Source organism: Otolemur garnettii, unplaced genomic scaffold (assembly GCF_000181295.1).
Source record: "Otolemur garnettii isolate 467f Iridium unplaced genomic scaffold, OtoGar3 scaffold00007, whole genome shotgun sequence".
NCBI lineage: Eukaryota > Metazoa > Chordata > Mammalia > Primates > Galagidae > Otolemur > Otolemur garnettii.
The window spans coordinates 24,146,521-24,158,756 of record NW_003852402.1 but is presented as its reverse complement, the minus strand read 5'-3'; the positions used below and the strand labels follow the sequence as shown (position 1 = coordinate 24,158,756).

Here is a 12,236-nt window from a genome sequence, read left to right as displayed (position 1 = left end):
TAGCATCAATGACACAAAATCTCCCTAAAAAGAAAAGTCCAGGACCAGATGGCTTCACATCCAAATCCTATCAAACCTTTCAAGAGGAACTAGTACCTATATTATGCAGCATTTTCCAAAGCATAGAAAAAGAAGGACTACTTCCTAACACATTCTATGAAGCAAATATCACCCTGATCCCCAAACCAGGAAAGGACTCAACAAAGAAAGAAAATTGCAGACCAATATCATTAACAAATATAGATGCAAAAATATTCAATAAGATCTTAGCAAACAGAATTCAATAACACATCAAAAAAATTATACACCATGATCAGGTTGGTTTTATTCCAGGGTTACAAGTTTGGATCAACATACACAAATCTATAAATACATCATATCAATAAAATAAAAAACAAAGACCATATGATTCTCTCAATTGATATAGAAAAAGCCTTTGATAATATCCAGCATCCTTTCATGATCAGAATTCTTAAGAAAATAGGCATAGAAGGGACATTTCTTAAACTAATAGATGCCATCTACAGCAAACCCACAGCCAATATCATATTGAATGTTGTAAAATTGAAAACATTTCCACTTGGATCAAGAACAAGGTAAGGATGCCCACTGTCTCCACTGCTATTCAACATAGTAATGGAAGTCTTAGCCATCCAATCAGGCAAGAGAAGGTGATCAAGGGTATCCAAATAGGGTCAGAGGAGATCAAACGCTCAGTCTTCGCTGATGATATGATCCTATACCTGGAAAATCCCAGAGACTCAACTTCAAAACTCTTAGAAGTGATCAAGGAATACAGCAGTGTCTCAGGATACAAAATCAATACTTACAAGTCAGTAGCTTTTAATACACCAACAATAGTCAAGCCAAAAACACAATCAAGGACTCTATTCCTTTTACAATAGTGCCAACGAAGATGAAATATCTGGGAACTTACCTAACAAAGGACGTGAAAGATCTCTATAAAGAGAAATATGAAACTCTGAGAAAAGAAGTAGCTGAAGATGTTAACAAATGGAAAAACATACCATGCTCATGGCTGGGAAGAATCAACATTGTTAAAATGTCCACACTACCCACAGCAATCTACAGATTTAATGCAATCCCTATTTAAGCTCCATTGTCATACTTTAAAAAACATGAAAAAAATAGTACTTTGTTTTATAAGGAAACAGAAAAAACCTGGAATAGCAAATACATTACTCAGAAATAAGAGCAAATCAGGAAGTATCACATTACCAGACTTCAGGCTATACTATAAATCTATACAAAACAGCATGGTACTGGCACAAAAACAGAGCAGTAGATTTATGGAACAGAATAAAGAACCAAGAGATGAACCCAACTACTTATTGCCATTTGATCTTCGATAATTCTATCAAAAATATTCGGGGGGGGGGTGCCTATGGCTCAAAGGAGTAGAGCGCCAGCTCCATATACCAGAGGTGGTGGGTTCAAACCCAGCCCTGGCAAAAAAAAAAAAAGAAAAATTCAGTGGGGGAAAGACCCCCTATTTAACAAATGGTGCTGGATGAACTGGCTGGCAACCTGTAGAAGACTGAAACTGGACCCCTACTTTTCACCTTTAACAAAAATTGATTCTCACTGGATAAGAGATTTAAACTTAAGATATGAAACTATAAAAATACTAGAAGAGAGTACAGGGAAAACACTTGAAGAAATTGGCCTGGGAGAATACTTTATGAGGAAGACCCCCTGGGCAATTAAAGCAACACCAAAAATACATTACTGGGATCTGATCAAACTAAAAAGCTTTTGCATAGCCAAGAGCACAGTAAGCAACAGATAACCTTCAGAATGGGAGAAGATTTTTGCAGGTTATGCTTCTGACAAAGGCCTGATAACTAGAATCTACAGGGAACTCAAACTAATTAATGAGAAAAGAATAAATAACCCCATTTCTCTGTGGGCAAGAGACTGGAACAGAAACTTCTCTGATGAAGACAGGCACATGGCCTACAAACACATGAAAAAAATGCTCATCATCCTTAGTCATCAGAGAAATGCAAATCAAAACCACTTTGAGATATCACCTAACTCCAGTAAGAGTAGCCCACATTGCAAAATCCTAAAACTACAGATGTTGGCATGGATGCAGAGAGAAGGGAACACGTCTACACTGCTGGTGGGAATGCAAGCTAATACGACCTTTTTGGAAAGAAGTTTGGAGAACACTCAAGGAACTAAAAGTAGACCTACTGTTCCATCCTGCAGTTCCTCTACTAGGTATATACCCAGATGATCAAAAATCATTTTACAACAAAGACAGTTGCACCAGAATGTTTATTGCAGCCCAATTCATAATAGCCAAGACATGGAAACAGCCCAAGTGCCCATTGACCCATGAATGGATTAACAAATTGTGGTATAGATACACCATGGAATACTATGCAGCCACAAAAAGATGGAGATGTCACATCTTTTATGTTTACCTAGATGTAGCTGGAACATATTCTTCTTAGCAAAGTATCTCAAGAGTGGGAAAAAAAGTGTCCAATGTACTCAACACTACTATGAAATCAATGTATAACCACCTACACACTCATAGGAATGGCAAAACATAACTATAGTCCAGATAGTAGAAGAGGAAAGGGAGGGGAGGGGAGGGGAGGGGGGATATGTGAGGAGGAAGGGCATTTGGGGGGACCTCACCTAATGTGTGTGATGCAATGGTACATTTCAAAACTATTTGGAAATGAGTATAATTGCGATGGATGTGTTACTTAGTTCCTTGTATATTGAAGCAGTACCCTGAACCCCACAAATACATCAGCATACAAAGTTATGATTTAATAAAGAATAATTTAAAAAAATAAACAATTCACAACATTCATGGCCAGGTGCCATGGCTCACGCCTGTAATCCTAGCACTCTGGGAGGTCGAGGTGGGTGGATTGCTTGAGCTCACAAATTCAAGACTAGCCTGAGCAAAAGCGAGACCCCTGTCTCTACTAAAATAGAAAAACTGAGGCAAGAGGATCTCTTGAGCCTAGGAGTTGGAGGTTTCTGTGAGCTATGACACCATGGCACTCTACCCAGGGCAACAGCTTGAGACTGTCTCAAAAAAAATTTTTTTTTTTCACAACATTCAAAGGCTAAAAAAAACAACAATGAATCCAGTTAGAAAATGAGTAGAAGACATTTCTAGAAGTTAGAAAGATGCCAACAAGCACATGAATACATGTCCAATGCCATTAGCTCTAGGAAGATCCAAATTAAAATCACAGTAAGACATCACTGCACACCTATGAGGATAGTTTAAAAAAAAGTCAACACACCAGATACTGGTAAGAATGAGGAAAATGGGGTCCCTCATGCACTGCTGGTGGGAATGCAAAATGATACAGCCACTCTGGGGAACAATTTAACGGTTGCTTTAAAAACTAACCATGCATTGGGCAGCACCTGTGGCTCAAAGGAGTAGGGCGCTGGCCCCATGTACTGGAGGTGACGGGTTCAAATCTGACCCTGGCCAAAACAAAAACAAAACACTAAACATGCATCTAACATCTAACCTAGAATTACATTCTACGCATTTATTCCAGAGAATGAAAACTATGTCCACGTAACAAGTTGAACAATATTCCTAGCAATTTACTCATTAAGGCCCCAAAGTGGAAACAATCTAGATGTTCTTCCATGGGTGTGAACAGTTAAATTGCAGCATGTTCAAACCATGGCCAACTACTTAGCAATAAAAAGGGACCAATTATGGATAGACCCAAGAACTTGGATTAAACTCCAGAGAATTATGCTTTGTAAAAAAATATAATTCCTGGGGTGGCACCCATAGCTCAGTTGGTAGGGCGCCAGCTACATACACTGAGGCTGGTAGGTTTGAACTCAGCCCGGGCCAGCTACCAGGCCAGATAAAACAACATGACAACTGCAGCAACAACAACAACAACAGGCCCGGTGCCTGAAGCTCAGCGGCCAGGGTGCCAGTCACATACACCAGAGCTGGTGGGTTCGAATCCAGCCTGGGCCTGCCAAACAATAATGACAATTACAACCAAAAAAATAGTTGGGTGTTGTGGCATGTGCTTGTGGTCCCAGCTACTTGGGAAGCTGAGGCAAGAGAATCACTTAAACCCAAAAGTTTGAGGTTGGTGAGAGCTGTGACGCCACTGGCACTCTACCAAGGGCAACAAAGTGAGAGTCTCAAACAACAATAACAAAAAATAGCCAGATGTTATGGTAGGTGCCTATAGTCCCAGCTACTTGGGAGGCTGAGGCAAGAGAATTGCTTAAGCCCATGAGTTGGAGGTTGCTGTGATGCCATGGCACTCTACCCAGGGCGACAGCTTGAGACTATCTCAAAACAAACAAAAAAACTTCCTTGGAGTGATGTTCTGTATTTGACTGGACCAGTGTCCTGGTTGTGGTATTTGTAAGATGGAAACCACTGGGAGAAAACTGGCTAAAGGGTACCTGGGATGTCTGCGTTATTTCTGACAACTGTACATGAATCTCCAACCATCTCAAGATAAACATTTAATTTAAAAAAATAGTGACTGCTAAATGACACAGAAATGGAACAAATCCAGGGCCCCTAGAAGTCAGCAAAGTGTGCCTGTTTCCCCCAGCGATGCTCATGATAGTCTGGGTTGTACTGTATTGTGCTGGCCCAGTTCACCTCTGAGCTGGTGTGTCTGTCCCAGGCATCAACAGATTTTCTCAAAATTCTCTTGGGGTAGCCAGGGTTAAGAACTAGCAACTTCTGAAGTAATATGAGTCAGCAACCGAGAGAGAGAAGAGACAATAAATTAAAATAAAATACCTTATGGTCCCATCAACACAATTCTGAACGGCGAGATGAAACGATCCACACAGTGGCTAGCAAAACGGTTTAACAAACAAAAGGGCAGTGGGATGCTGAGAGGCAAAGACCCCAAATCCACAGGGCACACACTGAAGAAGGCAGAGAAGTCTATGAAATCTAACACGTATGCAGAAATGGCACCACTGCCTGCAATGTTTTTTACCCCGGGTGTGGCTATAGGATACATGTGTCGAGGAAAGGCTAAGAGTTATTTGCTAAAAACCATTCATTGTTGCCAAGAGACTTAACCAAATGTACACTATACCTTGATATCACTGATTTTGTTTTCTCTGGAGTGGCAGGGAACCGCTTGACTGACTTTGCTGTCCAAAATATCCAAGTGAAGTCCACACCATTGGTGATGGCGGCGTGAAAAAAAAAATAACACATGATTAGAAATGAGTCCTGTGACTTGCTGCAAGTGATTCGTTTTTCTGCTGAGATACACCCATTACTTCATTTGGAAAGTATTCTATTATTAGAATGATAATCATATAGAAAATGGAGGCCTTTTATTCCATGGAAATTCTTCCAAGCGTAAATATAAAATCAAAGGCACAGTGGCTGGGGGGGGAGGTGGGGCGCATCATCATCAGGATACAACTACCGAAGGTCACAATTGGGGACGTAAGTGGTGAAATATACATCCCATGGTTCTATTTTTGCCTAATCACATATATATTTCTAATTACTTTTTTATGAAATGATGACATCGTGTGGAGAGACCTGTCGTTGCCACACCCAAGTCACCTGGCACCTGTTCCCCTCATACCCAGGTGCACTTGTCTCCTCCACATCACGGTCCACACTTGACCTTGGTGTAAAACTGAGAAGAGCTTGAAACTGGTTTTGAGTCACTTCATCCACTGGCCCCCAGGCCCCGATCCCTGAGCTTGTCTCTTCATTCGGGGCATTTACAGCTTCCTCTCTCTTCCTGTTCTGTCTTGAACCCACAGAGCCTCACTTGCCCCACCCTCCACCCAGCAAACTCCTATTCATCCTTCAAAATCCATCTCAGCTGGACTTTGGTCTACACTTTTTTTTTCCCTTTTTTTTTCTTTTTGAGACAGAGTCTCATTCTGTCACCCTGGGGTAGAGTGCTATGGCATCATAGCTCACAGCAACCTCAAACTCTTGGGCTCAAGCAATCTTCTTGCCTCAGCCTCCCAAATAGCTGGGACTATAGGTGCCCGCCACAATGCCTGGCTACTTTTTTTTTTTTTTTTTTTTAGAGCTGGGGTATCACTGTCACTCAGGCTGATCTCAAACTCCTAGCTCAGGCCATCCACCTGCCTCGGCTTCCCAGTGCTAGGATTACAGGCCTGAGCCACCACAACGAGCTTGAGACTTCCTCTATAAAGAGCCTTCTAAATCCCTCAGGCAGAGGTCACCATCTACCACCACCGTATCACTCGCTCCAGGGTAGTGTATACTCCTGGGGTGCAGAACTATTTTCTGATTTGCTTTTGTCTACTCAAGGTCTTGAAGAGTCCCTGACACATTTTTTACCTCCAATAAATACTACACGGGTAGGGAAGGGGAAAAACAGGTGAAGAAACAGATGGGTCCCATTGTCATCTTAGCTTTTAACCTGGCTCCCTGACACATACTACCAAAAGATACTGTGAAAGGGTATTATTTATTTATTTATGGCCAGCCTGGGCAAGGTTCGAACTGCCAGCCCCAATGCACGGGGCTAGTGCTCTAACCACTGAGCAATTGGGCACCCAGCCTGAAGGAGTATTATTTCAACTCAGTAACTTCTATATTCAAGATTTCAAAGAGAACACTGACACCCCCACTCCCTCCAGATCCTCCAACTGGCAAAGTAATAAGTCTTAAATAATTTGGATCCAAATCAGGTTCACAAGCCAAAAGAATTCTCTTTCTCAGTCAGCTGTCAGAATGTACAAGGCCTCAGGCCCACAGTAGGTCCTTTCTGGGCAGGCGCACAGCTGAGCTTTATCAGCATCACTAAATGTATCCGCTGGCTGGCAGCAGGATAGAGGAGGAAAGGTCTCCAAGTGTCAGCCTGTCTTGGGGAAGGATGAACACAGGCAGAGCAGGGAAGTGGGCTCAATAAGGCCTGAGGCATCTGGAGAGATCAGACCCCTCCCATGGGAACATTCCCAGCTTATCTTCAGACTTCAAATCTTGTGGTTCTCAAGAGAAGATGAAATTAGAGAATTTTTTTTTAACTGCCGATTTTTAAACATTATCCACTAAGCCAAATAATGTCAAAACATTAGAGGCAGGTAGGGCCGCTAAGTGGGCCGGCCCCTGGTGTGCAGCTATGAAGGGGTGGGGGAGGGGGGTTTGTCCCACCTGAAGTGGGTGGTGATGTTAAAGTTCTCAGAGCTGATGGGGGGCGTGTTGGAGCTATCTCAGCTTTCCCCCAGAGATGCTTCTCCAAGTCACTAGGCAATGGCAGTCACCTGGTTGCAAGTGGCCTGGTCTCCTGGGCCCTGGGAATGGGCCTGTCAATTACAGAGGGCAGGCTTGAGCCAGAGGAACAGCCCACTAGAAAGACCTCAGTTTTGGGGCTGGGTGGGGGTGATTCATGGCCTCTTCCCCTGATTCTCTGCCTGCTCTGTCCACTTGTGCACCCTGATTTTTGTGATAATGTCACATACAGAACTAGAACTCCTGGCTCCCCACGGTTAAGGGTAAGGTGGACACTGCCCTCTAACGCTCAGGTTGGCTCGTAGGTCCACTTTGAGATGGACACATTCTGGGGTTTTATTTTACCTTGGGGACTTTTTCCCTGAGTAGAGTCTTCTGAAATGACTGATACCTGCGCAGAATCCTCAGGGATGTCTTCTTTTTTATTTGGCTGTAGTGTGAGTTCTAGAAATGAAAAATAAAGGGGTGGAGGGAGGCAGAGAGAGTGACAGATAAGGAGAGGGCAAAAAACACTTCTGAGAATAAGAGCTTTGTCTTGGGGTGAAAGCAGAATTTTTGTCAAAACTTTCAGGGACAGAAATCCAAGACGGGGACATTGTGAACCAGCAAACTTATGATCTAAATGGCAAGGGCTCGTGTGTGGAGCAGGCAGAATGGATAGGAACTGCCCCACCACGGCTCCTAAAATCCCAAATATTAGATGCATTCCTCTGAGTGCGTAACTTAGCCGGCATCTGAGCATTTTCTGTTTAGATGACAAATCTAGGGAGACTGAATCTTAAGCTTTGGAATATAAAAACTTAAGTTTTTTCTTCCCATTCATTTTCTCCCTCCTTCAACACCATTAAGGGAGCTTAATCTCACTTGTGAGAGATACAGGGAACTGAGCGGGGCAACTGATGGGCTGGTAAATGTTTAGCAACCAGCTCTCTGGGAAACAAATTCTCCCTGACGTGTAGTTTGCCCATTTCTGTGGTGTAAACGCTCCTGCCCTGGAGTAGTAGCATTGATTCTCAGCTGGGCTCCACCCTGGGCTCCCCAGCCCTATGCTACAACCTGGGAATTCTCCCCCAGCAGTAAGCTGGGCAATTCCAGAGCTCATTCATGGATTTCCTCTCTCCTAAGGATAACTCAGCTTTGATGCTTGATGTCCAGGGTCCCACATCTATTGCTTCGTTAATTTCCACAGTTTTTCAGATTCTTCAGGCAGGAGAGTAAATCTCTTCCTTGTTACCCAAATATTTCTGGAAGTGCAAATCTTGCCCTTTGAATTTTGACCTTACTTTTGTCATTTATTAAATTCTTTAATATGTGTAATAGAATCTGTTCCTGGTCCATTAAGCTGGCCTCCTGCTGCCAGTACATTACTGTTCTAATAACTAAGATTCTGCAATAATATACAATATTTTACAACATTACTAACCTTTTCCCATTACATTCTTAAAGCAAAAATGTTTATCTTTCTAGATGAACCTTGGAACTATTGTACAAAGTCCTCTCCACCCAATACTCAACTCCCCAATGAATTTTTGCTAACATTTCTACTATAACTTCATAAAACTTTAAAAAAAATTGGCAACTTTATAATATCAATCTTTCTATCTGAGAATGTGACATATTTTTCCTCTTCATCAAACCTACAGGTCACACACATGAAGGTTATTGTTAGTTCCTTGGATTTGACTTCCCTGTATATTTTCTAATTAATAAAATTAATTTAGATTAATAAAGTATAATTAACTTTGTGTCCATTTACTTAACAGAATCCTTTAATCAAATAAAATAGTTTCTCAGTTTGGGGGGAGAGGTTTTAGTTATGTTATCATATCACCTGCAAATAATATATTTTCTATTTCTTCATGCCTAGATTTTTATTATTATTATTTGAGACAGTCTCGCTTTGTTGCCCTTGGTCGAGTGCCGCGGCATCACAGCTCACAGCAACCTCCAACTCTTGGGCTTAAGCGATTCTCTTGCCTCAGGCTCCCAAGTAGCTGGGATTATAGGTGTCTGCCACAATACCCGGTTATTTTTTGTTGCAGTTGTCATTGTTGTTTAGCTGGTGCTGAGCCTCCATGCCTAGATTTTTGTCGCTGTATGCAATAGTTTGGATATTTGACCCTTCAACTCTCATGGTCAGATCTGATCCCCAGTGTTGGAGCTGTGGCTCAGTGGCAGGGGATGGGTCATGTAGGTGGATTCTCATGAATGGCTCGTCATCATTGCTCTTGCAGTATGAATGAGTTCTCACTCTATTAGTTCCTGTGAGAACTGGTTGTTAAAAGAGCCTGGCATGTACCTGTCTCCCCTCTCACTTCCTCTCTGCCATGAGATCTCTCCCCAGGCTGCTCTCCTTTCCCCTCCACCACAAGTGGAGGCAGCTCAAAGCCCTCCCCAGAAGCAGATACTGGTGCCCTGCTTCTTGTACAGCCTGCAGAACCACAAGCCAGACAAACCTTATTTATTTTTGAGACAGAGTCTCACACTACGTTGCCCTCGGTGGAGTGCCGTAGTGTCACAGCTCACAGCAACCTGAAACTCTTGGGCTTAAGTGATTCTCTTGCCTCAGCCTTCCAAGTAGCTGGGACTATAGGTGCCTGCCCAGAACACCTGGCTAGTTGTTGTTGTTGTTATTGCAGTTGTCATTGTTGTTTAGCTGGCCCCAGCCAGGTTTGAACCTACCAACTCGGTGCATGTGGCTGGCACTGTAACCATTGTGCTACGGCGCTGAGCCACATAAACCTCTTTTATTTATAAATCTATCCAGCTTCTGTTGTAGCAACACAATGGACTTAGACACTTTATATCTAAAATTAGCCTGAGTTTCCAAATTAATAATACGAATTAATAAGACAGAGTAAGAATCCTTATTCAGATTTTCCTTTAAAAATTCTTCATACAAGGCAGCGCCTGTGGCTCAGTGAGTAGGTCACTGGCCCCATATACCAAAGGTGGCAGGTTCAAACCTGGCCCCAGCCAAACTGCAACAAAAATATCAGAGTGTTGTGGCAGGTGCCTGTAATCCCAGCTACTCGGGAGGCTGAGGCAAGAAAATCACCTAAGGCCAAGAGTTGGAGGTTGCTGTAAGCTGTAATGCTATAGTACTCTACAGAGGGCGATAAAGTGAGACTGTCTCTAAAAAAAAAAAAAAAAAATTCTTCATGTGTATGTGTATATATATATATATATATATATTTTTTTTTTTGAGACAGTCTCCCTTTGTTCCCCTTGGTAGAGTGCCATGGCATCATAACTCACAGCAACCTCAAACTCTTGAGCTCAAGTGATTCTCTTGCCTCAGCCTCCCAAGAAGCTGGGACTGAAGGCAACAACTCCCAGCTATTTTTTAGGGGGTCTCACTCTGGCTCAGGCTGGTCTCCAACTCCTGAGCTCAGGCAGTTCACCTACCTGGGCCTCCCCGGGTGCTGAGATTACAGGCAGGAGCCACTGCTCCCAGATTAAAAATTCTTAATATTTAAATAAATACCAAACAAACATTGAAGCAGATGTTAGGAATATTTACTTAACTGGAATTACAAATATGTGACTTACTTGTTAATAGTTTCGGAAGGATGGTGCTTGCTTTAGCTTTTGGCTGCGATCTTTTCAGGGCCTGCTGGATTTGCCAATGCTTTGGAGATAATTTCAGCAGGAAAAACCCATATTTCATGTACTCACTGAGGAGGAATTCTGCTTTTGCTATTTCGCTACTCAAGAGAAATAAAGATATGATCAGGTACCTCTAGGTGAAAGCATGTTCATTGGAAAAACATTTGACAAAATTCTTTCTCTGTGTTGTATATGGACGATAATTGAATCATCAAAAGTACAAATGTGACTATAAAAATATAACCTTAGACAAAATATAAAGAGACAAAACAAACCCTGTATGCGCTTAAATAAAACATGCCCAGAGATAAGCACACCCAGAATAGACTGAAGATAGTTTTATCCTACTCATTTTTGTGGGAAACATTTTATTAAGTTGTAGACATAGGGAGAAATTAAAAGGAAGCAAAATACGGTACTTTGGCAAGGGGAAGAAAGAAAACAAACATTTAATGGGCACCCACTGTGTGCTGGGCAATATACAGGACCCACTATGGTTGTACATTTCATCCTCAGTACAGCACTTGAAAACAGGTGCTCTGATTCCCATCAGCCTTCCTCCAGCCCTGGTGTCAGTGTGGCAGTCAAAGGTTGGGAAGTGACTGCTTTATGTATAACCAGTTGGGAGATGACGGGAGCCCTGCAGTCACTATTGCTTGAGTTTTAGACTGAAATCCTCCTAGATCAGCTACAAAGAGCGTGGGGTGAAGACCAGCTGGAATTGCACAGCTTCTAAGCAAAAGCTGGAGAAACTCCCTTTCCCTTTGCAAACAGTTCCCAGCCCTGCCGGCAGCAGGGGCCTCCGGGAGCTGTCTGCAGCCCATAAAGCAGTGGTCCTCAACCTTCCTAAGGCCTGGCAAAGAGAGAAGGGCACTTGCTTCCTTTGCTCTGTTTGTTACAAGCTTGTTTTTCTGATCCCCTGTGCCCCTCTCGGCTGGGGAGACTCAGTAACATGTTCTCTTCAGGGCTCTGAGAGTTTCACTGGGGGGCCGCTGTGCATAAATGTACCACTTTAAGCAAACATAAAGGCTGCTACTCTAGTACTATGAATATTCTACAAAAGAGCATCCTAGGCAGTGAGGGAGGGAAGGGAATTCTCTGTCTTAAAGCTCCTTCCACTTTGGGTGCTTAAAAGGAAGAGGCTGGGGGTCATAGTGTGTAACACACTTTTTGGGGGTGGGACACAATTATAAGAGGGACTTTACCTAACAAATGCAACCTGGTTCTTTGTACCCTCCATGAATCCCCAACAATTAAAAAAAAAAAAAAAGGCTCAATGCCTGTAGCTCGGCTGCTAAGGCCCCAGCCACATGCATGGGGACTGGAAGGTTTGAACCCAGCCGGGGCCTGCCAAACAACAATGACAACTACAACCAAAAAA

The 12,236-nt window shown here is 42.7% G+C and overlaps 1 protein-coding gene across 1 annotated transcript in view; it reads right to left on the bottom strand.

Annotated features, from left to right (window-relative positions):
- The window catches only part of CCDC38 (coiled-coil domain containing 38), a 62,763-nt gene that overhangs the window by 23,873 nt on the left and 26,654 nt on the right, over positions 1-12,236 (bottom strand). The window contains exons 7-9 of the mRNA XM_023509433.1: positions 10,799-10,953; positions 7,592-7,690; positions 5,109-5,166 (exon numbers count right to left, since the gene is read on the bottom strand). Coding sequence (XP_023365201.1) covers positions 5,109-5,166; positions 7,592-7,690; positions 10,799-10,953 — 312 coding nt within the window. The remainder of the gene's footprint in view (positions 1-5,108; positions 5,167-7,591; positions 7,691-10,798; positions 10,954-12,236) is intronic.